Source organism: Protopterus annectens, chromosome 12.part0, assembly GCF_019279795.1.
Source record: "Protopterus annectens isolate FY-2018-M chromosome 12.part0, PAN1.0, whole genome shotgun sequence".
Classification (NCBI taxonomy): Eukaryota; Metazoa; Chordata; order Ceratodontiformes; family Protopteridae; genus Protopterus; species Protopterus annectens.
The window spans coordinates 1,252,522,509-1,252,547,612 of record NC_056746.1 but is presented as its reverse complement, the minus strand read 5'-3'; the positions used below and the strand labels follow the sequence as shown (position 1 = coordinate 1,252,547,612).

General features: G+C 42.9%; 1 protein-coding gene across 8 annotated transcripts in view; it reads right to left on the bottom strand.

Moving 5' to 3' along the window:
• CBFA2T2 (CBFA2/RUNX1 partner transcriptional co-repressor 2) overlaps positions 1-25,104 on the bottom strand; it is a 370,144-nt gene that overhangs the window by 156,034 nt on the left and 189,006 nt on the right. For 7 of the 8 annotated variants that reach the window (XM_044090262.1, XM_044090269.1, XM_044090265.1 and 4 more), the window contains exon 2: positions 17,096-17,239. In XM_044090262.1, coding sequence (XP_043946197.1) covers positions 17,096-17,213 — 118 coding nt within the window. In that variant the 5' untranslated portion in view covers positions 17,214-17,239. Of the gene's footprint in view, positions 1-17,095; positions 17,240-17,329; positions 17,594-25,104 lie in introns of those variants that run through there. The other variant, XM_044090264.1, reaches the window with a different exon arrangement.

Below are 25,104 nucleotides of genomic sequence, written 5' to 3'. Positions count from 1 at the left end.
TATTAACTCCCCAAGTGATGTAGACATCCTACAGAAAGGCCTTACTGAGATCAACAACTGGTGTTAAAACCATGGCCTTAAGCTTAATGCCAAAAAAAAGCGTCTTCATTACCCTTGGGAAAAACTCAGTTCCCACTAATTACCACATTGATAGTAACCCACTAAACACTGAAGGCATTATAAGCCAAACACAAGCCAGAAAACAGATAATTCACCTCAGCAGTGTGCCTCACAACAGCCCTTAAGGCAAAACACCATACCTAACATGCTAGTAACAGGAGACTCTATAGTAAGGCACACGGATGTTCCACTCACCAGGCTGAACAAGGAGAAGGTTACTGTCAGCTAGCTGCCTGTCGGGTGCCCGGATCCACCACATAACACAGGCACTTAGGTCACTCCAGAACAAGTACAAGTATGACGCTGTCATTGTACATGTTGGTGTGAATGATCTAAGATGTACCTCCCTGGACTACATGAAAAGAGACATTGAGGAGCTCTCTGATCATGTAGCCCAAGCTGGTATGACCCTGACCTTGAGTAGCATACTACCTTCACCTAGAATGATACCACAATACAAAGACAAAATGATCAATTTCAACAATTGGTTAAGCTTCTGGTGTCATTCTAAGGGGATCCAGTGTCTATCTGCCTGGGATGACATGATAGACAAGCCTCGCTGTTTTGCCAGAGATGGGTTGCACCTGTCACCCCTAGGTTTTCGAATACTGGCCAAGGCTCTTGCCGTCCCCATAGTGCCTTTTTCAGGCAAGGCTCAAAGGACAAACCAACCACCGTAACCAGCACAGGTAACCAAAAACTAAGGGTAATGCTACTCAACGCCAGAAGTCTCAACCTCAAAATGCACACACTTGAGGCTCTCCTCAGCATGGAGAAAATCGATGTTTGTGCAGTGACGGAAACCTAGTTCAAGGCTCAAGAGAGCACCCCAGCACTGTCAGGTTACAATTCATATCATACCTTCCGGCCTCAGTTACTGGATCGCAGTACAAAGGGCGGAGGTGTATCCATATTCATCAAGGATACCCATATCTCCAGGTTAGTAGCACAGCATGATGCCCCAGAGATCATCCATGCACAACTATCAGCAGGCAAAACTACATTTCAAGTCGTAGCCGGTTACAGATCGCCCACCATGTCCCAAGATGCTCACTCTGCATTCCTTGAGACATTGGAAAATATAAAGGTCCTACCCAACACCATAATCTTGGATGATTTCAACTACCCTGGTATAGACTGGGCGAACTACCAATGTTCCAACTCCTATGCTCAGCGATTCATAGAATTTATAAATTCGAATGCCCTTGAACAACTAGTATGTTCCCCCACTAGAGGGGACAACATATTGGATTGGGGACAACATATTGGATTTAATAAATCACAAATATGGGCACCTATTGTACCCACACCCGTTATCACCCCCTCCTTGGTCAGATCCGACCACAAACTGATAACCCTGGACATCCTCACTCCTCCACCTCCCCCAATCAAAGAAACCATAGTCAAAAACCTTTCCAAAGCAAACTTCAAACTACTTGCATCCAAAGTGGAAAGCTTCACTATTCCCTTGCAGAAGGATAATGATATCCAGGATGCAGAATCCTACACCAAGGCACTCTATATGCATCTTCAGGATTGCATGGACTGTGCTATCCCAAATAAAACCAAGACTCCTTCCTCAAGCAAGAAGAAACCAGTCTGGTGGACCCCGGCCATAAGCAAACTTTACAATAAAAGGAGGAGACTTACACAAAAAAAGGCCAAATCTCAAGTAGAAAAATCATCCCTGATCAGCATTAGTAAGAAATTGAGGGCCCTCATCAAATCAACTAAAGCTAATTTTGAAAAGAAAGTTGCCAAGGATGCCAAGGATAAACATAAGGCCTTCTATGGCTACATCAAAAACCTAAATGGCAACGCTCAGGTCTGTTCTGAGCTAGTACAAAATGGAACAAAATACACTGACCCTTCTGACATTGCCAACATCTTGGCTGACAGGTTCAGTGTAAATCCCCCCCCACTCACCACCTACAGGATCTATTACCATTCTAGGGGATTGTGTAAGTCCAATTATTACTGATACATTGGTTAACAAGGCTCTATCTAAAGCTAAAAACACTGCCTCCATGGGACCAGATGGTGTTCCAGGCTGTGTCATACGCGAGCTCCAAAAGGAATTAACCCCGCATCTTAATACCCTGTTCAGTCTCAGCCTCTCCACAGGATATGTGCCCATAGAATGGCGCACGGCAATGGTGGTCCCACTACACAAGGGTGGGGCCACAACTGACCCTGGGAACTACCGACCGACCAGTCTGATCTGTAAGCCTATGGAGTGAATCATTATGGAACTCATACATGGAGAGATTGGGAACCTCCAGTCGCTGGAACCCACACAGTTCGGCTTCGTCAAGGGCAGATCATGCCTCCAGAACCTGGTGGATTTCTTTGAGACAGTTACTCAGGCTATAGATAAGGGAAAGGATGTACACACGGCTTACCTTGACCTTGTTAAAGCATTTGACACCATTCCCCATTCAGGTATTATTGATAAGCTCACTGGACATAAACCCTTACATCACAAGATGGATAGCAAACTGGCTCTCAGACAGATCCCATAAAGTAAGGGCAGCAGGATCTATGTTCGAATCCAGACCAGTAACGAGTGGTGTGCCTCAGGGCTCTGTCCTGGGGCCCCTCCTGTTTGGTATATACTTCTCAGAAGTACAGGCAAGCACGGAAGGGCTGTGGCTGACTAAGTTTGTGGACGGCTTCAAACTGGGTGCAATAATAGAGTCTCCGGCCGACATGGAGATCCTCCAGAAGGGCCTAAATGAGACTGATGCATGGTGTCAAAGCCATGGTCTCAAGCTAAATGCAAAAAAATGCGTAGTAATCCCCTTTGGAAAAAAACAGAGTACCCGCAAACTACAACATAGAAGGTAATCCCCTGAAATCTGAAGAAGAAATAAGGGATCTAGGGACCCAAGTAGAAAGTCAGCTTTCCTTTGATAACCATGTTGCCAAAGTGGTTAGAAAATCCTATGTGACCCATCTGATCACGAAAGGGTTTGCATCAAGATCTAAGAATGTAATGGTGCCCCTCTACTCTTCCCTCATCAGACCCATTATTGAGTACAATGCACCAATTGGGATGTACCTGGCTAGACATCTCCAGCAGCTGGAGAGACCACAAAGGTACCTAACCAAGAGGATTACTGGTCTCAAACAGTTGCCCTATGCAGCACGATTGAAAAATCTAAGACTGTTCTCTGTTGCATACTGCTTTCTCAGAGGCGATCTCTGTCTAACGTACACAGCCATGTCCAACCCAGAATTGTTGATCATGGTCCATCTTAGCAAAACCAAATCTACTCGAGCTACATGCTCTAATTATATAAACCTCAACACAACAATGAATAGAACATGCTGGAGGGATAGATTACCTTCGCAGAGACTTCCCTTACTATGGAACAGGGTCCCGATCTACATAAGACAGAGACCCTCACTATGACTCTTCAAGAGGAACCTTGATGAGTGGATGGGTAACAGATACTACACACTGGGGATCACAACAACAGCACTACTAGATAAGGGCCAAGGGTACTAGCTGCTAGTACAAGGGTCTAGGGAACTACTAATGGGGCGGTGAATACCGCACAACGTGGCTGGGCTAATATATGCCTTCGGGGCAGATAGCCCAGTACCAACCTATGAACCTATAAGAGATCTGGGGACACAGGTTGACACCAACCTCTCCTTCGACCACCACACTGCCACTGTGGTCAGAAAGTCCTTCTATGTGGCACATCTCATTACCAAGGGTTCTGCATCCAGAAAGAAAGAGGTCATCATTTCTCTCTACTCCTCCCTCATTAGACCAATCATCGAGTATAATGCCCATTTGGCATGTACCTCACTAAACACCTGCAACAGCTGGAAAGGCCATAAAGGTATCTCAAGAAGAGGATCCTAGGCCTTAAACACATGCCCTACATGGACAGACTCAAAAAACTCCAGCTTTTCTCTGTCTCATATCGTCTATTAAGAGGCGATCTCTGCTTGACTTACAAAGCCATGTCTGACCCAGCCCTGTTAGAAATGTTACACCTAAAGAAATCCCAATCTCTCCTCACTAAATGCTCCAGAGACCTCCACCTCATTACCACAATCAACAGAACATGCTGGAGGGACAGGTTCATAATCCAGAGACTGCCCATGCTCTGGAATAGACTTCCCATACATGTCAAGCAGAACACCTCACTGGCCCTTTTCAAGAGAAATCTTGATGAGTGGATGGGAAATAGAAAGTTCACCCTGGGGATCACTCCAGTAGCTCTACTTGATAGAGGTACCAGGAACTAACGGCAGCATGATGCCAGGGCACTTCTATGGGGTAGGCTTGTAAAGGCTCCAGGGCCATTGGCCTAGTACACACCTATGAATCTAGAAGAATCCTTTAATGTAGATTTTCAGGTACATTTACACTGGCTCACTATCACTTTTAAAATGTCAGTGAAATCAATGGAAAATAAGTAAGTCAAATGTTGTATTTGTCAAAAGCCATTGATTAAATTTATCTGTGTGGAGTAATAAACATCCCACATAGAATTAACTACATTCTCTGTGCCATTGCCACAAAATTAAGTCTGACGGGTAATCATGACACTTTGTGGGTAAGATGCCCACCTCAGCAGTGACACCATTTGACAAATTAGTTACTCAGCATTTGTTTCCAGCTTTTAAGTTACATGCAGGAACTTCAAAGAACTGGAAGACACCGTCTGTACGGATTCACTTCAGAAGCTCGAAATACTGAAATCTCGAATTTCAGTATTTCGAGCCCAAGAAGTGGAATCCACAAAACAACGAAAACTAAAAACCGCGAAGTTCAAAACCTCGAATACTGGAAGTTTTGAATTTCACGGTTTTACTACACACACAGCATCCACCACACAAACACACACAATCACTCAAATCCCCCCACCCCCCTACTTAAATATTCTCACTCCGAGGTCGCACTACATACAAACACACAAAACACCCCCACACAAGCTACTTTCTCTTCGTACACACACATCACAGCAACAAAACACACTGACACACACCACAGCCCCTACCCAAACCCCTTAACACACACACACACACACACACACACACTTACCTGAAAACATGACCATAGCTGAACTTTAGAAGCGAGAAAACCTCCGGTATACAAGGTTTTAAATTTCGCGCTTCTAAACTTCTCGCTATTATGTGGATTCGGCTTCTTGAGCTCGAAATATTGAAATTCGAGATTTCAGTATTTCGAGCTTCTGAATGGAACCCGTCTGTACACAGTAAAGCCCTGTCATGTTCCCTCATAGAAGAGGCTACACTTTTTACTGCGTTTACTTTTTACTTATAAAATTAACTCTGAGCTTGTAGTTCCACAGGATAGAGGAATTTCCCCTTGCATAATCAATCTGCATTTTGACCAAGTATACACTTGTGCAGAGTTGGTTATTACATGATTGCCAAATTCATGCCATCTCTCCCTCCATAATCCAGTATCTCCAGATCTTTCCCATTGTTTTCTTTCATTATTACCCACATTAAGGTTACCTAATTTCAGAGGTTCATTTACACTTACATCATCACTTTAAACTGTTTGTATTATCCTGCCCTTTACAGCTTTCTAAGTTTTGTACCTTAAATTAAACCAAAAACTAAACAGGCATGTGACCAATCTTCTGGTACAAAGATTGAGCACTTCCTTGTACCACCAGTGACCTGGGTTCATTTACCTCTTCACGTACCAGTAGGTCAGTTAAGAAAAGAAGCTCAAGTAGCTGGAGGCCATTTTCCTCCTTGAGATTAAGTAGAGGTGAACTGGTTGATGGATCTTCCCTTGGAGCAGGACCATCCAGAACTGGGCCCAGGAACTTACCCCAGGCACCATGGGTAATACCTCAGACTGTTTCTAAAGGTTAGCCAAACAGAAACAGTCCACTTATGCTGTGCTGATGAAGTCATAAGAAGACTCAAACATGCATGTCCACAGCTAGTGGGGTTTGACTTTACTGGACTGAATTTGTCCATTAACAGACTTAAAAAGGAAAGGTGATGGGCATTCAGAACTGCCATACAGCTGAAACACCTGATGTCCTTAAGGGTTCATTTGCTTATATCCTATTATCCTCTTTCACAAGAGGCTTTAAGGAAACACACAGTGAAAACTCTAGCTTGGATAGAATTTTCTTGTATTTTTTTACTAATTGGTTTGGCTGTGTGTCCTGTTTACTCTTTTAAGTCTGTCATAAGTGATGCATATAAGCAGCACCATTAAGCAGGAAGACTGTGTATGACAGAATACAGAAAAGGGTCTATATTACATAGTTGAATAAGCAAAATGTCGACTAACCTTTAATCGACACGTGTCAAAGTTGCATTTCAGCTAACTGCCAAATCATCGATTTCTTTCCAAGGGAAAGAAATCGGTTGGGCATTCTCTTAAATCTGTCCTTTTCCCGACTGTAGTGCAATCTCGGAGTTAGTATATTTAGTTAGGGGGGGTGTGGGTGGCAAAGCCCCCCACTATACAGTGTTTGTTTTAATGTAGTGTGCGTGCTTGGCCTATTGATTTCTTTCCCTTGGAAAGAAATCGATGATGTGGCCGTTCGATGATGTGCAGCTTAGTGTAGATTAAAGGTTATTAGTCTGATGCGTCTGTAGTTAAGGTTTGGCTGGCAGGAGGTAGAGTGAAAGACTGTCCCATGTTCTGATGACATGTCTCTGCCCACCAAAGAAACTCCTGTTGTAGGCAAGGAATGAGAGGAATCATTGTTTCCAGACTGTGACAATGTTGACTCCATAAACTTTTTTAGGTACCACTGTAGTTTCCTCATATGCTGTCTTGCATATGGAATCAGTAGAATGCAGGATGCCATGAACCCCAAAGCCTGCAGAATTTGTCTTGCAGATAACTGGGTTTTTGTTGCCATCTGTTTGAGTAAATAGTCAGTTGCCTTTGTTTGTCTGGCGTGAGGAAAGCCATCTGGGCAGCTGTATTCAAGCTTGCACCCAGGAATGTTATCTTTTGAGAGGGTACCAGTTGTGATTTCTTTTTGTTTATTGTGTACCCTAGGCATGTTAGAAGCCTTTTCACAAATTCCAGATGCTGATGAAGAATGTCCTTGTTTTCTGCTTGAATGAGACAGTCGTCCAAGTAAGGATAGATTTGTATACTTCTTTGTCTGCAAAATGCAATTACTGGTGCCAGGCACTTTGTAAAGACCCTGAGCGCAGTAGATAAGTCAAAGGGCAGTGCAGAGAACTGGTAATGCATGAAGCCAGCCTTGAAGTGGCGGTATCTTCTGCACAATTCCCTTTTTGGGATATGCAGGTATGCCTCTTTTAAGTTTAAAGTCACTAGCCAAGCATTCTTGCCCAGCATGGGAAGAAGCTGCTGCAAAGTTAGCATTTTGAATTTTAGAATGTCCACGAATCTGTTCAAAATTGATAAATCCAGTACTGGGCGCCAGGCCTTGTCTTTTCTGGGTACCAAGAACAGTCGAGTAAAACCCTTGTCCTTTTTCCTGTTCTGGCACTGGCTGAATAGCCCCCATATCTATGAGGGATGTAACTTGTTTCTGTGCCTCTGCCCATTGATTTTGTGGCAGATCTGGCCAACCATTTGGAATTGGCAGAGTGTGGAAATGAAATCTGTATCTCTGGGATACTATGTTTAATACCCACTTGTCCTGGGTTATTAACTGCCAATTTTGAGGAAAAAGTGCTAGTTTTCCCCCTAAGGGGGCTGCCAAAAGATAAGTGCTTGGTGATGGCAGAGGGAAGTCATTGAGACTGTTTACTGTAGGGTTGCGCTTTATTTCCTCCAGATTTGGAGGTAGAGGCATCCCATTGCTTTGACCTGTAAGAATCCTGTGACTGGTATCTACAGCCTTTAGGATGCCTGGATTTGCTCCGTGAAGCTCTGTTGCAGACACAGGAAAGGACCAATTTTTTGTAGGCCAGTGTCTACTGAATATTGGTGGCTGCACTTGTAAGAAGTCATTTACAGTTTGCATAGATTTAGCTTTGTCTTTCATTTTCTTTAAAACCTCTTCTGCCTTAATATCAAACAGAGTATCATGTTGTAAAGGCGCATCCAGCAATTTAGCTTTAACATGATCAGGCAAATTTTACTCTTTTAGCCAGGCATGCCTTCTAATCACAGATCCAGTAACTGCGGCCCTGCAGGAGGCTTCTAAGGAATCAAAACCACATTGCAAAGTATACTTTCCAACTTGTTCTGCTGCATGCAATAATTCCTGTAATTCTTTATTTTCTACACATTCAGAAATCAACATCATTTTCTGTTTCAGTAATCCCATAACATGCTGTTGATATTTAAGCATATGAAACTGGCAGTTTAAGGCCTTAATTGCCAAGGTTGCAGATGTATAAACCTTCTTTCCGCATCTATCCAGCGCCCTGGAATCTCTATCAGAGTGGGTGGGATTTTTAGCTGTTGAAGCCTTTACACCTTTGGGACCCTGTGAGATAGTTTCAGGGTCAGCAGCAGGGTTTTTAAATAAAAAAAATGTGTGAATCAGGAACCCTGTAATTATCTGTCTGGCTTGCTAGGAGCCGGAAGAAAGGAGTCTTGAGTCAAGCTTGACTCCGAAAACAATGTCTAAGACAGGAGGTATGGCTAAAGGCCTATGGTGAGGGAGAAGAAGGAAATCCCTAAGCCTCTTTTTTGATTCTGAGAAATCTTGCCTCTCCCAATGAAGATGCTCCCTCAAAGTATGCAAGGTTTCTCCAAAGGAATAATCTTCAGGAGGAGATGCAGATGGGATGGATTCCTTTGCATCAGAATCCTCATAGGGTGGAACAGAAAATTCCTGATCAGAAGAAATAGAAACCTGATCTGAAGAGTCATAGTCAGTGTCTTGCCTAGGCCTCTTATCAGGAGGGGATTGGGAACCCCTGATCAAGGTAATTAGGTCTTCAGCCATTTTGATCATCGGTTTTTGGGCATAGAGGCCTGAGCACATAGCTCATGCGTTGGTTTTTTAGCATTAGAAGTTGCTTTTGTCTTTGATTTTGAAGCTGGTGTTGGTTTTATATAGAAATGCTGAGGCCTGAAGACACCCTCAGAATCCGGTGCCTGCTAAGCGGCTCCGGACCCATCCGAGGGAGAGACATCCGCCGGCTCAATACTTTGAGAATCTTGCAGCATGCCAGACTCCACATGGGTCTCGGTAGAGGCCTGCAACTCGAAAGTGGCAGGTATCAGGGGCTGCGAAAGTGCCTCACCGAGTACCGGCGACTGGCTTAGGGGAAGCTTCGTCGTCAGTTTTGGACCTCGACGGTCTGTCTCTGTCCTTTTCTTTGCGTTTTTTTGTGAACTCCGGTAGTCTGATTGCTATCCGACGACATTTCAGGGTAGTTAAATCTGTTTCCAACATATTTTGAAACAAAGATATACAAACGCTTAATAGTGCGTTGGTTAACTCTAGCACAAAACCGACAGCGAGGCACGTTATGATCTGGGCCTAGGCAAGGAATACAGTACAAATGGAAATCTTTATGAGGTATTTGCTTCCCACAAGTGATGCAATTATTAACTTTTACTGACATCGGTATGGAGCAAGAAAAAGTTTCCCCAACGGGGTACTTAGCTTTAAGTGAAGACTTCGGTTCTGAAACTCGAATTCGAAAATTACAGGAGTCGGCCGACTGGCACTTGCGAACTGCTTCTGCTTCGGGCACTGCGCGGCAAGAAAGACTAAAGAAAATGGTGCTGGCTGCCTGTTTTATACCCCTGACAACCTGATGTCATGGAAGAGGAGACAGCAACCGACGCAGGACCCAAGACTTTGGAATTCAGGCCGACTGAGGGCAACCTGCCAGCAGATTACCCTAAATGTAATGAATGCAACAGTGAAAAACGAAGAACATCATAATATTGTATGCCAGATTGTGATATGTATGCAGAAACATCAATTCAAAAGCTGACTGCCCCACCAAAAAACTCTGTCAGAAAAATATGTATTAATGTGTGCATTAGTAATATGCTTAGTGCATTTAGAGCTTGAAAAGGGTTAACACATTTATTCTATTTCATACTGCATAAATCTGTACAAACTGCAGATGCTTTCTGACCTTGTATTGTCAGCTAAAATCTTGCTTGTGCCTTGGAAATTTACTGAGAAGCAGATGATTCCTGCTTATGTAAGGAAAATAATGAATAGAACAATACTACTTGTATGAAGCTTAGACAAGAAGTTCCGTTTGTGCTGTGAGAAAATACACAGCTGTAGAAGCTATAGATAATTAGGACAACGCCTGTTTGAAAATATGAACTGCAATCAGCATTTGCTTGTATCATGAGTTAGAAGAGTACCTTGAAATGTAACACTGTACAATAGAAGCTTGTAAACGAATTAGAGCCCACCAAGGCCAGGTTGTTTTTCTCAAAAGTTTCTCACAAATCTAGTCATGTCAGCAGAAAATTTGAGTAACATCTGCTGTAGAACAATACTGAAAGTTGTGTTTGATTACGTCAGCCATAGAAGGCCATGTCTTGTAAAACAGTATAAGAATACTTCCTGTTAGTAGTTAGACAAATCCTTGTATTTGCATGTTTTTGTCTCCTTGCGGCAAGTAATAAATATGCCTTCACTGAACCTTATGTGTATTGGTCTTTGAAGTTTTTTCCTTTGACAAACTCCAATAAGAGATAAATGAAAACTATGTTAGTAGGGAAATGTTGGAATGCATAAAAAGCAATAAGAAATAAAATAATATGCTACTGATACGAAGCAAATATTTTAGTATGGTTATTATCTTAAAAGCAGACCTGCTTCAATGACATTCTGATTTATCAAAAGTCCTACACAATAATTCTATTGCCATGGGTACTAAGGTAGAACTGCAAGTTCCTCACACGATCCATGCAGATGTCTTTCTCTCCTGCACCCCCACCCCCAGCTTAATATAACCTTCTCGAAGGTCTCACTAACTCAGGGTATTTTTTATCAACATTTTTAAGAAACAGGACTTTACTGTACTGGGTCTCAGTAATCACACAGTTTCATTTTTCAACACTTCTTTTTCCATTAAGCATCTTTAAAACTGTGACAGTACTGGCTAGGAAAGGTGTAGCTGTTGCTTAGCAGCAACCATGGCATTGTTTTTAGCATAGGCAACTGTATTAATGCAGATGTCCTTCTAATCACTGTTGCGGTCTTCCTTAGGAATGTGCTGTCCCAAGCAGCCTGTCACTTCGCCAGTATGGAAAAGCTTGATAAGGATCTTGTTTTCCCCATACGTCACATTCATGCTTCTCCCACAGAATGTAGCACATAAAAGGGGTGTACAGATGCAACTACCCTGAACTTCTTTTGCCGCCAGTTCGAAAATCACTGTTGCCAGTTGGTTTGAACATTTTAGAACACCAGATAATTGCCCTGTTGGGGTTATTTTTTCTTTTTTTTTGTTTTTTTTTTTTAAAGTTTACTTTCTTGGTCTTGCATTTTTTATCACTACCTAGAGTTCATGTCACCCAAGTCGGGTAAATGTCAGTCAGAGGGGCAGATTCCCCATAAGGATCATCGTGAACAGTGTCTTTTTTTATTTGGGTGCTTCCCATGACCATACCTTTTGTAGTATCTGTAAGGCATTTGTGCCTAAGACACTCCAAAGCCATTTGTCATCCCTCGTCATTTATCTTGAAAACCGATGGCTTAGACAGTTAGCCCATTCCCACTTGGTAAGAAGAAGGCCAAAAAGTCTTGTCTGGATTCTTTAGCTGTCCAGCCTACACTGAATGTCCCTGTATAAGCAGGTAGTAGCTCAGTTGATTGTTTGGTATTTACATCAAATTCCACTTCTGCGACCCCCGCCGTCTTTTGCACATCCTCTGAGGCTTTGTAGGCATCTGCTGTAGATGTTGATGGGGAACTGTGGTTAATTATGTTGGAGGGTCCTAGAGGAATTCCGCAGATATTAGTCAGGGAAGAAGTCGAATCTCATCAAGGGTCGGAACCTCCGGTATTTGTTAGGGTTGATGTCCCTTCTAAGAAAAGACAAAAACTGAAGCATGTTTCACCTTGTCCTGTGGATCTTCAAATGGAAAGGCAAGAGTTTATTCAGGGTTTGTTCTCTGCCTTAATGTCCCTAAAGCCTCCTCTCATCCTTGGATCTCTACCCCTTCTAAATGGGTTAGGGAACAAGATTCTTCAGAGAAGATTCCCAGTCTTTTGGCTTATGGTTATGATACAGAAGAGTTTGTTAACCTTGAATCTCCTTCCAAGGAAGTGTAGTTTGGAAGCGCAGCTGCGAGGATGATGGAATTCTTTAAGTAGGATTCTTCTCAAGTGTCAGATATTCAGATATTATGAGTTGCTTCAAGTGGATACTCCAAAACCATCGGCAGTTCCTCCTGTGTTGACTGCCTTGTTAGATACTTTCTTTGCTGCTTCCAAGTCTCCTGATTTTCAGCCTCCTGCTCCTAGGAAACCTGATCAGGTCTATAAGGTTACTCAGGATTGCCTAGTTTTACTTAAATATCCTCCTGCTGTGATGTCAGTTTCTTCTGACAAACATTATAAACTTTTGCCCTCTTCCAAACTTTTGCCATAAGGATAGCAGGGCAATGGAGAAGATTGGCAAGAAAGTTTACACTGCTTTTATTTTGGCCATTAGGGCTATTAATTACCAGACCCACATGGCCAGGTATGCTCTGGCCCTGGATGCTTAGGCTTGAAAGGTTATCTCTGCCCTCCCTGGCTCTGATGGCAAATCCTCTGCCTTATCGTTTTTAAGTTTTGCTTCTCATATGGCTCACCATTCTATTATGCATAGCTATGTTGCTCCTGATGTCTCTAGGGCTGTGGCTTTTGGGTCTGCCATGAGGAGGTCTTCTTGGCTTCATCTCCACTCAGTTCCAAAGAACATTAAGGCCAAGTTGCTGGACACTCCTTTGGATAATGCTCATCTTTTTGGGACTGCTGCTTTGGACTTGTTTAGGTTTCTTCATGAGAAAGGGAAGCCCTTAAACAGATTTTTGTCTCTCCTACCCCTAAGTTCCAGAGGAATTTTCCTTCTAAATCTGCTTTTGTTTGCAGGCAACCTTGCCAAGCCTCTAAGGGCAGGAAAGGTGGGAGGCAAGCTCCCTCTGCTAAGGCTTTTCAGTTATCTGTGGCTTAGAAGCCTCCCTTAATTGACAGACCTGCTTCTCTTTGACAATTTGTCCCCCCCCCTCCCTTTGGACCAGGTCCTGCTGTCCCTTCAGCTCTCCCTTTGTCTTCCAAATTGGCATCTCATCACTTCAGACTCTTGGGTTGCTTCCATCATCCATCAGGATTACTTCAGGGTATGGAAATCACGCCCTCCTTTTTCTGAGATTCCTCAACCTCCTCTACAGCAAATTCCTCATTTCACAGAGGTTCTAGGGTCCTTGCTGAACCAAGGGACCATATGACCTGTCCCCCCTTCCCAACTGGGTTGTTATTTTATTCCACGATGTTCCTGGTTCCTTGAAAGGAGCACACTTGGAGACCTTTTTTGGATCTCTCTTGGCTCAACACCTTTCTTAAGATCCCTTCTTTTTGGATGCTTACTCTTTAAACTCCGTTTCCTCTTTTGTTATCCCAGACTTTTCTGGTGTCCTTGGATCTGAAAGATACTTACCTTCATATCCCTATTCACCCTCTCTTCAGTAGGTTTTTACATTTCTCTGTGTCTTCCTCTCATTTTCAGTTCTCTGCTTTGCCTTTTAACCTCTCTAATGCCCCAAGGGTATTCACAAACTGACTAACTCCTGTGATTGCCTTCTGCAGACTTTAAGGCATTCAGCTATTTTTCCTATCTAAATTTCCTGCTGCTTCAGGCACTTTCTTCCTTTTGATTGTTGCAGTATCTGCAGTTCACCATCTCTCTTCTTCAAAGTCTGGGGTTTACTATCAACTTTCAAAAGCCCATCCCGAAACCCTCTCAGGATCATGTGTATCTGATTTGCAGGATTCAGACCGTGCCAATGTTGGCCTCTCTTCTGCCTCCAAAAGTATTGTCGTTGCCAGCTTTCTTTCAGTCTCTTCTTCCCCTGACTGCCATGTCAGCTAGGGAGTTTCTTCAGGCCCTTGTATTAATAGCCTTTTCTATTCTGATGCTTCCTCTTGCCAGACTGCATATGCGGAAGCTTCAATGGTACCTCATGTCAGTTTGGCTGTGGCATCATCACCCTCTGACTTTCAGTGTACCTCTCATTCCCCTTCTCAAGAAGGAATGGTGGATTTGACAGCTCAGCTCTTTAGAAGGGACTGGTGGCTGAAAGTTCGGTTGAGAGTGTTCACTTATGCCTCGGATATGGGGTGGGAGGCATCTCCTGGTCACATGAAAGTACAGGGTCACTGACCTCCCCCCATCAGAAATTAGACCATGTCAACATCAGAGAGATGAGGGCTTTGATTCTGGCCCTTCAGGCTCTTCACCCCATGTTCCCTCCGGGCCCCTTGAAGGTGTACACAGACAACACTACAGTGATGTAGTATATCAACAAGCAGGGGGGGGGGGGGCATGAAATCTTACCTCCTCTGTGGGATGGCGCTTCAGGCTTGGGAAGTGTCGCTCAGTTATCAGTTAACTCTTCAGGCAGTATTTATTCCTTCAGAACATGCTCTTGTGGCAGACATTCTGAGTAAGTCCAAAACACAGGCTCATGAATGGATGCTTCACAGAGACATGTTTCTGGACATTGTCCATCAGTGGGGTATTCCTTGGGTAGATCTTTTTGCCTCCCCTTTGAACAGGTGGTTTCCTCTCTTCTGTTCCAGAGTACCATGCTATCTGGTCTGGAAAACAGACACCATATCCTTCTAGTGAAAGGGAGGTTTCTTTATGCTGTCACTCCTCTTCCTCTGCTTCAAAGAGTCCTGCAGAAGATTCAGCTGGACTCCCCAAAAATCTTGCTAGTGACTCCCTTTTGGCTGAGACAGCACTGGTTCCCCTCAATGCATCTGGCCAAGGGCAATCACAACAAGTTACTTCACCAGTTGGATCTCCTCACACAGGACAAGGGGTCTCTCATCAATTCCCACTTGTCTACTTTGCAACTGACATTGTGGGTGATAGGATTTTGATCCCTTTCAGGCACCTCTTTTCTGAGGAAGTACTCAGGGTTTTACAGGAGGCAAGGAAACCTTCAAACAGAAAATCCTATATGCCCAAATGTAAAAGATTTTCAGTATGGAACCATGCTCATAACCAGGACCCAGTGGGGTCCCTCTGGTCCTCTCTTATTTGTGTGAGTTGCTCCAGTCTGGCTTGACCTATTCTTCTGTGAAGGCCCATTTTTCAGACATTTCTGCATATCTGCCCTTGACTCCTTCTCTGACTTCTCGTTTTGAGGTCAAACAATTTCTAAAAGGTGTCCTGCATATTAGGTCTCCAAGAAAACCCACCCTCTTCTTTGTGACCTTCATTTATTTATTTTTTTTTGGGGGGGGGTTGGCTCAGGCTCCTTTTGAGCCTGCAACTTTTGCTTCTTTGCAACATTGTACCTGAAAGACTGCTTTGTTGCTGTCTCTTACTTCTGCTCGGTGGGTTTCTAAGCTCCAGGCCCTTATGGACAGTCCTCCTTTTTGGCTTTTCACAGCAACAGGGTGTCCCCTTGTACTAATCTTTCTTTTATGTCTAAGGTGGTTAACGAGTTGTCCTTAAATCAGGATGGCAAAACTCCCTTCCTTTTTTCCTTTTCCTCAGTCTGCTTCTGAGAGGGTCCTCCAAACCTTGGATTTGCACAGACAGCTCACGTACCACTTGGATAAAACTAGGAGTATTCGTAAGTTTGATCATCTTTTTGTTTCCTTTCATCCTAGATCTTTGGCTTTGACATTTTCTAAGCAAACCATCTCCTCCTAGATATCTAAGGCCATTTTTTTTTATTCTTTTCATGGCAAGTCTCTGTCTGCTTCTGTTAGAGCTCATTCTACTAGGGTTGTTGCCTCTCATTCTACTAGGGTTGTTGCCTCTTCTGGTGCTTTCTTTAAGAGGTTGGACACCACTCCACCCTTGAACCTACTACTTGGTCTTCAGTGCATACCTTTAGTTAGCATTATAAGTTGGACATGGTTTCTAGGGCCAGAGCAGGTTTTGCTGAAACCATTTTATGTGGGTTTGTTGAGGGGTTTTCTCAGCCTTCCACCTCCCATTCTGTTTCTTGAGCTTTCTTACTCTCTCATCTTTAGGGAATACTGCAACAGTGATACAGAAGGACAAATTACAGCTGTGTAAAATCTTACCGTAACAGAAGATGTCTTTCACTTCACTGTTGCAGTATTCGGTCCCTCCCTCCAACCCCTTCTTCTTTATTCTGCACTTTTTTCCTTCTGGATGTGCATGGACTCCTTCATCTTATGATGATTGTTCTCTTCTGGCGTAATTCAGTTCGGGGTAGTTGCGTCTGTAATTCCCTTTTTTACCCTACATTCTGTGTGAGGAGCATAAATGTGACACATGGCATAAACAAGATCCTTTTTAAGCTTTTCCATACTGGCAGAGTGATGGGTTGCCCGGGCTGGGACATCCCTTCTTTAAGGTATACTGCAACAGCGAAGAGCAGGGCATCTACTGTTATGGTAAGAGTTTACACAACTATACTTTCTGAAAGTGCTGATGGAGATCTGCCAGGAGTAATCCTTACACTGGTTACAGAACCATAAAATTGCATATGGTATGAGGAAAATTAAGCAATGTTTATCAAGTTACACATTGTTACTAAAAATCATCATTTCCCCATTGTATCATCTCACTTCTTCACATCAGCATTAGTTTTTTAACTTCAATCACAAAGTAATTTATCATTCACCTATCCCAGCTTATTATAAACCGTATGAATTTTCTGGTAGCCTCATAGTCTCAAGCAAAACTAAAGATCATAAAACTGCCAAAAACTTTGTCTTTTTAAAAATTTAACATACTATTTCTAAATACAATTCTGAAGAGAATTCTGTACATAAACGCAAGACCAAGCATCATTATTTTAACGAAAGCTCTGCACATTGCATTTTGCTAGAATCCCTACCTGCTGTGGAAGTAAAAGACACTGGTCTGAGCCCGTTAGGATTTCCCTGAGGCAGATGAGGCATGATCGGTGGCGTTGTTGTTGAATGTATCTTGACTTCCGCAGGGGATCCAGGCATATCAAGCCCAGTCTTCACAATTGTACCTGCATAACAACAAACATTACAATTTATTTCCTAACTCAGAAAGGGCTAAAGAAACACTGATAGTTTTTTTTTACCACACTACTGCTTACTTTAACTTCCTCTTCACTGAACCCTTATTTTGTACCTCGGTCAGTGTATTCTACAACCTCGTTAACCTTGCACTATTTCCTCTATCCAGATTTACCTTTCCAGAGTTTCACTTCCTCATTTTTCAGGCAACTTGCCTTGTTTTCTGCAACTTTTCTTACAAAGAAATGATTTTATTTTCATGTATTTTTGTAATGAGCTGTGAGAATGTACGTTCAGAAAACAATTCCATTGTCAGCAATCCTCGGGAACCTGCAATTCAGAAACTGCTGTTCTACGTTCTGTTATATAGACAGATAAGATGGCATCCATATCTGCAGTCACTGTGCAGCTCCTGCATGATAAGAATAGAAATGCAAACCCATTTTAATGATGTTCTAATTTCTTTTAATGGTTGTATTTATCTGCATTCGACACAGTGGATCTTTGCTGCTGGTTCTTTAATAGCTGCTCTTCACCAGCAATAGTTTCTATTTTCGGTTGCACTGTGTTGTATTACATGGCACTTCCTTCATCCTTTCTTACTGTGTGATCCTTCCATAATGAGGATGGGAATGCAGGCCACATTCCAATGGGGCTCAGATCAAAACAATGTGTTGTGCTGATAACAGCTGACAGCTGTGATCTATGAAGCACAAAAAGCAATGTGCTTGGCTAATAATGGCAGCTGTAATCGAAGAATCACAACCAGCACTGTCTTGCACTGATAATGACAGATAGATGTGATTTCTAAAGCTCAGCAGGCACTGCGCTGCACAGATAATGACAGAAAGCAGTGATGTATGAAGCACCACTGTTTCCTTATCTGCTCTACACACTCAACCTTCAGCTGTAACCAGGCACATCAGAATGCTGCTAAGAATCACTACATAAATCCTGAAATTAAAAAGCAACAACAGGCAGAAACTAAAACACGACTCTGATCACATCTTAATAATTTAGGCAGTACAAATTTCCCTAAAAACTCCCTAGGATCATGAAAATAGGAAAAAAAAAACAGTATAATTTAAAATCATAGTAACCATTTACTCCAGACAGACTAGCCTTGGGTAAACTGGTTCCCTAGAAATGGCTCCATGGCACCAGGCTCCCACAAGCCATGAGGTTTCTAGATACTCCACTGTACAAGAATTTAGCCTTACTCTTCAACTTGTTTTTTTTTTTCCTGTGTCCTTTCAGCACATCCTAACAAACTACACTGTAATAACTGCAGTGGGAGTTAAGTATTAAGCTGTGGTTTCTAACTAATAACAGGCATATTCGTTTTTTTTAAAAAAAAACTTTTCATCCAATGATTGCCTGAACAAACCTCGTGATTATGGAAAAAATCCATCTTAATCTTCAGTTATGCTTTTTTCTGCATCCTTTCTGACAATGGCTGCCTTTAATAACAGAATGCTAGGCACCCAGAAGCCATTGGGTTACAGATGTTCGGAGGTGCATTTTAGAAATTATTTTCCAGTCTTTTGATCCAATGAAGGTCTGAACAAAATCATGAATAAGGAAAAGATATTAGTCCAACTTTTTTCTTTCAAAGGAGAAATAAGTTGTACCCAACTTTTAATGCTCAAAACTGACCAAACACCTGAGAAAGCAAGTGCTTGTGAGGATACATATATCTGGAAGTAATTCCCCCACCATTACCCAGCCTCAAATAGGTAGTCACTTTCTGTGTTTCCCTCTCTGGTGTTAAAGTGGGACTAAAATTAAGGTATAAATGCCCAGTCATATTTCAAGCTGCTACTGTCATATTTATATATAATATGCTCCACAACCGCTACCACCAAAAGGTAGCAACCTTCTGTGTGCCCTTCTGATGTCAGACAGTGACAAAGCTGAAAAAACAAAGAAAACTTAACATATTTGCTGTCAGACATATATAAACAGCATGCTTATTCACTCTCCTCCAAATGATAGCCACCTACATATGCAGCAGATGTTTAATTGTGACGAAAATGAAGAAAACATTATTACAGTAATGCTTATAACTTGTTTCTTCTAGACACACTACAGTGTGCCTGTACATGCTATAGTAACCTCTCCTTGCACATATCTTAAGTTTGTAAGAAAAGTTAAAGAAAGAAATGATGACTACTGTCCCCCAGCACAACATAAGATATAGTGACCTCTGAGGTTTGGGAGGAATGTTAAAAAAATAATGACATTGTCTCAGTCCCCCTGACAAGGACTAGGACATTCTGTGTAGCTATGACCAGCGCTGGTTTTAGACTACCATGTCAAAATCTACTTGTATAGTTTTGACGTGTGGGGCCTGCAGCCTCCAGAAGTTCTGATGGTTTGGGTATTCTGTGATGCATTTATCCCTTTTTTTTTTTTGTGGGGGGGGGGGGGGGCTAATGAGTGTTAAAGTGAGCAAGTGACGTAAAAGTCAGTTACTTTCATCTAAACACCCCCACCAAGCAGTTACTGCCACTTCTGTGCACAATTCAGATGCAAGATCATGATAAAAAGAGGATGACCATGTATTTCACCTTTGTTCCAAATGAACAGTTGCCACACATTAAAATACTGAATGTTGCTTCACATAATCACATCAGTCCTGCAAAACCAAAATAATAATCAAAACAGCAGCAGGCAGCTAGTCAATTCCCTCCAAAGAAGACAGCCACAGGAATTATGTCCGTCTGCACATACTGGTGTCCAGTTATGTAGTTCATCTTACTTTTCAAAAATACACACTAGTCCTGATAAGGCAGAAAGTGACTGTTTAAACTGAGCAAGTGACAACTGTATCATTTACTGTCATCCAGCCAACCCCAACCCTCACCTAGCAGTTATAGGTATGACATTGATAGCACTCACTCCAGGTGCCAGAAAGTCTTCAAATTTTCCCTTAGAACTAGCTGGTTTCTCAGTAGCAGCACTAAAATCTGAACCCCTGTGACTAGCACTTGCTCTAGAACCTGCTGGAAAGCACTAGGAAGCCTGAAACTGATACAAGCACTCAACTCTCCCTGTCAATAAGGAGAAATTAATCGTAGGCACTAAGCCTATAACTGCAAAGTACCTTGCAAAGGTAAGGGAAAATAGCTCTTATACTTTACAAAAAAAGTACCTAAACAGGCATGTCCAAGGGTCAGCTTCCAGTGATTTCTCCTGTCCACCTGGTGAATCTGGGCATACTGGGGCAATGCAGCAACTGCCTTATGTACACAGACAATCTTCTCCTCCTACCACCCAACACTACAACCTGCGAAAGATGCACTTATATAGCCAAACTGGAAGCAAAGCTCTCTCCGGCCAAGATTGTGCTAGACAGTCAAGAGGAGAAGGTTAACACCTGCACTACACCTCAAGCAACTCATAGCCCTTCAAAACCCACACCAACACATAGCAACACTAAGCCCACATATGCGGAGTACCTTAACATTAACCTGCCCAAGCAACAAGGACCTCCGAAGCTGAAACGTAAACAAACACCAGTCACAACCAAAGTGACACATAGCTCACAACACCAGTGTGCCACCCAACAACAGCCCCTAAGGCAAGACAATGTACCCAACACTTTAGTCATAGGTGACTCTATAGTCAGGCACACTGATGTCCCACTCACCAGGCTGAACAAGGAGAAAATTACAGTCAGCTGCCTGTCGGGTGCCAGGATCCACCACATAACGCATGCACTGAAGTCACTCCACAACAAGTACAAATACGACTCTGTCATTGTCCATGCTGGAGTGAATGACTTGAGACGTACCTCCCTGGACTACATGAAAAGAGACATGGAAGAGCTCTTGGATCATGTGGCCCAGGCAGGTATGACCCTAGCCCTGAGTAGCATCCTGCCTTCGCCCAGACTGATACCACAGTATAAGGACAAAATGACTGACTTCAACAAATGGCTAAGATTCTGGTGTCATTCAAAGGGGATCCAGTATCTGTCTGCCTGGGAAGACATGATCGACAAACCACGATGCTTTACCAGAGATGGTATGCACCTGTCACCCCTGGGAGTCAGGTTACTGGCTAAAGCTCTTGCCACCCCTATAGTGCCTTTTTTAGGCAAGGTTCAAAGGATAAAATCACCACCGTAACAGATACAAGCATGCAAAATCTGAAGGTAATGCTACTCAATGCTAGAAGTCTAAACCTCAAAATGCACTCTCTCAAGGCACTCCTAAAAATGGAGAACATCGATATCTGTGCAGTAACTGAGGCCTGGTTCAAGGCTCCAGAGAGCACCCCTGCAACACCAGGCTACAACTCTTACCATACTTTTCAGCCACAAAACCAAGACCGAAACACTAAAGGTGGAGCGTGTCCATATTCACACCTCCAGGCTAGTTGCCCAACACAATGCATCTGAAATTCTCCAGGTGCAACTAACACTAGGTAAGACTGCAATCCAAATTATAGCTTGCTACAGATCCCCCACCATGCCCCAAGATTCTCACTACACCTTTCTAAACATACTGAAAAATATTAAGATACAGCCAAACACCCTAATAATGGGTGACTTCAACTACCCTGCCATTAACTGGGAAAACTACTCGGGTTACGGGTACAAACTCCTTTTTGCAACGGTTCTTGGAATTCATAAATTCCAACGCCCTGGATCAACTAATCCATTGTCCCACCAGGGGCTCCAATATCCTAGACCTGGTCATTACCAACATGGGAGATAGATGTTCCACACCAGTGGTCACCCCCTCATTGGTCAGGTCTGACCATAAGCAAATCACCCTTGACATCCACATTCCACCCCAACCCCCCCCCCCCCCCAGTAAGGAAACCTCCTTAAAAAACTTCTCCAAAGCCAACTTCATGCTACTGAAGTCAGAAGTGACAAACTTCATGACACCCATGCAGACTGGATCTGAAAGTTCGACTGCAGAATCCTACACTAAGGCACTGTACGAGCACATCCACTCGTGCATGAATTGTGCCATCCCAAATAGAACCAAGATGCTCTTCTCCAAAAAAAAGGAAGCCAATCTGGTGGTCCTCTGCTATAAACAAACTATACAACAGAAGGAAGAAATTGTTGCAGAAAATAGGAAAATCTCAGGATGCAAAAAACTCCCTCACCAGCCTCAGTAAGAAGCGGAGATCCCTCATAAAATCCTCAAAAGCTAGTTATGAAAATAAAACTGCCAAAGATTCCAAAGACAGCCACAAGGCATTCTATAGTAATGTCAAGAATCTAAATGGCAATGCTCAGATCTGCTCTGAGCTACAACAGAATGGCATTAAATATACGGATCCCAAGGATATTGCCAATATCCTGGCAGATCGATTTAGTGCCAACTTCACCCCCCTCTCACCCCCTAAAGAGCCCATCTCAATACCAAAATATTGCCAAATTCCAGTAATCACGGCCACACAGGTAGAAACAGCACTCTCCAAAGCTAACAATACAGCATCCATGGTACCAGATGACATCTCAGGCTGTGTACTACATGAACTACAAAATGAACTGGCACCTCACCTAAGTGTCATGTTTAATCATAGCCTCACCTCAGGCTTCGTGCCCACTGAGTGGCCCACAGCTACAGTTATCCCACTCCACAAGGGGGGGATCCGCCTTGGATCCCGGGAACTACCGTCCCATCAGTCTGACAAGCCTGATCTGCAAGGGCATGGAACGCATTATCACGGAACTTATAAACAAAGACATTGGCAACCTTCAAACACTGGATCCCACCCAGTTTGGATTTGTGAAGGGCCGATCTTGTCTCCTGAATCTGATTGACTTTTTCGAATCAGTCTCCAGAGCTGTGGACGAGGATAAGGTGGTCCACACAGCCTATCTGGACCTCGCCAAGGCCTTCAACACCATCCCCCACTCTGGAATCATAGATAAACTTACTAAGCTGGGCATAATTCCCTACGTCACTCGATGGGTTGCCAACTGGCTTACTGACAGAACCCATACTGTAAAAGTAGCCGACTCCAAATCCAGCTCCAGACAAGTGACAAGTGGAATACCTCAGGGTTCAGTCCTGGGACCACTGTTGTTTGGCATCTACTTCTCTGAAGTAAAGGCTAACACTAAGGGACTCTGGCTAACAAAGTTCGCAGATGACTGCAAACTGGGAGCCATTAGTGAATCCCCAAATGATGTGGATATTCTACAAAAGGGCCTTACAGAAACAGATGCCTGGTGCCAGAGCCATGGGCTCAAGCTTAATGCCAAGAAATGTTATCCCCGTTGGAAAAAAACATGTACCCATGAATTACCACATAGGTGGCAGTAAACTAAACATCGAAAGTGTGATGAGAGACTTAGGGACACAGGTGGACAGTGGCCTCACTTTCGATAACAACATCGCCACAACAGTCAGGAAATCCTTCTATGTAGCACACCTCATCACTAAGGGCTTTTCATCCAGAAAAAAGGAGGTCATTGTCGCACTGTACTCATCCCTTATTAGACCCATTACAGAGTATAATGCCCCGTTTGGTATGTACCTCACAAGACATCTGCAACAGCTGGAAAGGCCACAGAAATACCTCACTAAAAGAATCACAGGCCTAAAGCAGATGCCATATGCTGACTGTCTAAAAAAACTCCAGCTATACTCTGTGGCATATTGTCTACTCAGAGGCGATCTCTGCTTAGCATACAAGGCCATGTCAAACCCTCAGCTGTTGGACATGCTCCACTTAAAGAAATCCCAATCGCTCAGAGCCACATGCTCCAGGGATCTAAACCTTGTCATCACAATGAACAAAACATGCTGGAGGGATAAATTCCTGACCCAGAGACTCCCCATACTCTGGAATAGACTGCCCATACATGTCAAGCAGAGCACCTCCTTGGCCCTCTTCAAAAGGAACCTTGATGATTGGATGGGAGATAGGAAATTCATTCCGGGGATCATGTCAGTCGCCTTGCTATACAGGGGTCCAGAGAAGTAAATATTATGGGAAGAAATATCCAGGGAATTGCTATGGCTAGGCTTGTATAGGCCCTAGGGCTGACAGCCTAGTACCAACCTATGAACCTATACCTTTCAACTGTCCCTGATTTTGACTCAAATTTCAACACCGTCCCCCTTAATCCTGCCGAAAAATACTAACTTTTGCAGAAAAGGTGGTGAATTACACTTAATAATTTCAATAATTAGACTCAGAGACTTCTTTTACTTAATAATTCACATGTTCTAATTCTGTCAATGTCCTAAATTAAAAATTACTAATATTTTAAAAGTGTCCCTGTTTGTCTCCAATTATTTCTGAATTTGTCCCAAATTCTGTTGAAATTTGTCCCTGATCCATTGAGAGCTATATAAAATTTCACCTCCACAGTCCATGCAAACAAGTTAGTTCATATTAAAGTATACCTATCCAAGTGGCTCCCATAAACCACAAAGCCAGAGAAATACTGCCCAAAACATCTGACTGTTCACCGCCAGAGTTCCTGTAAAAATGATAACACATCTCACCTCAGCTGTCCACACAGATCACAATGCCAGAAACACTGCCAAAAATATTGGACTGATGACTGCCAGCAATATTGTAAAAATCTTGCCACCACACCAATGCTTCTTATTTCAACTGTCTACACACACAACAAAGCCAAAAATATTACAAAAAAGTATCTGGTTGGTCACTGCTAACCTTATTTTAAAACAGCAGTAACACAAACTCACTGCACCATTCCTTGGAATGTCTCTAATTCCGCAGAATGTTCCCAATTTTACTTCATGTATATATTGAAAAAAAAAAAAAAAAACACTTCCGTCAGGTGCACCTTTGCACCTACATTTGAACATTGCAAGGTCTATTCTCCTATGATCTTGCAACATTTAAA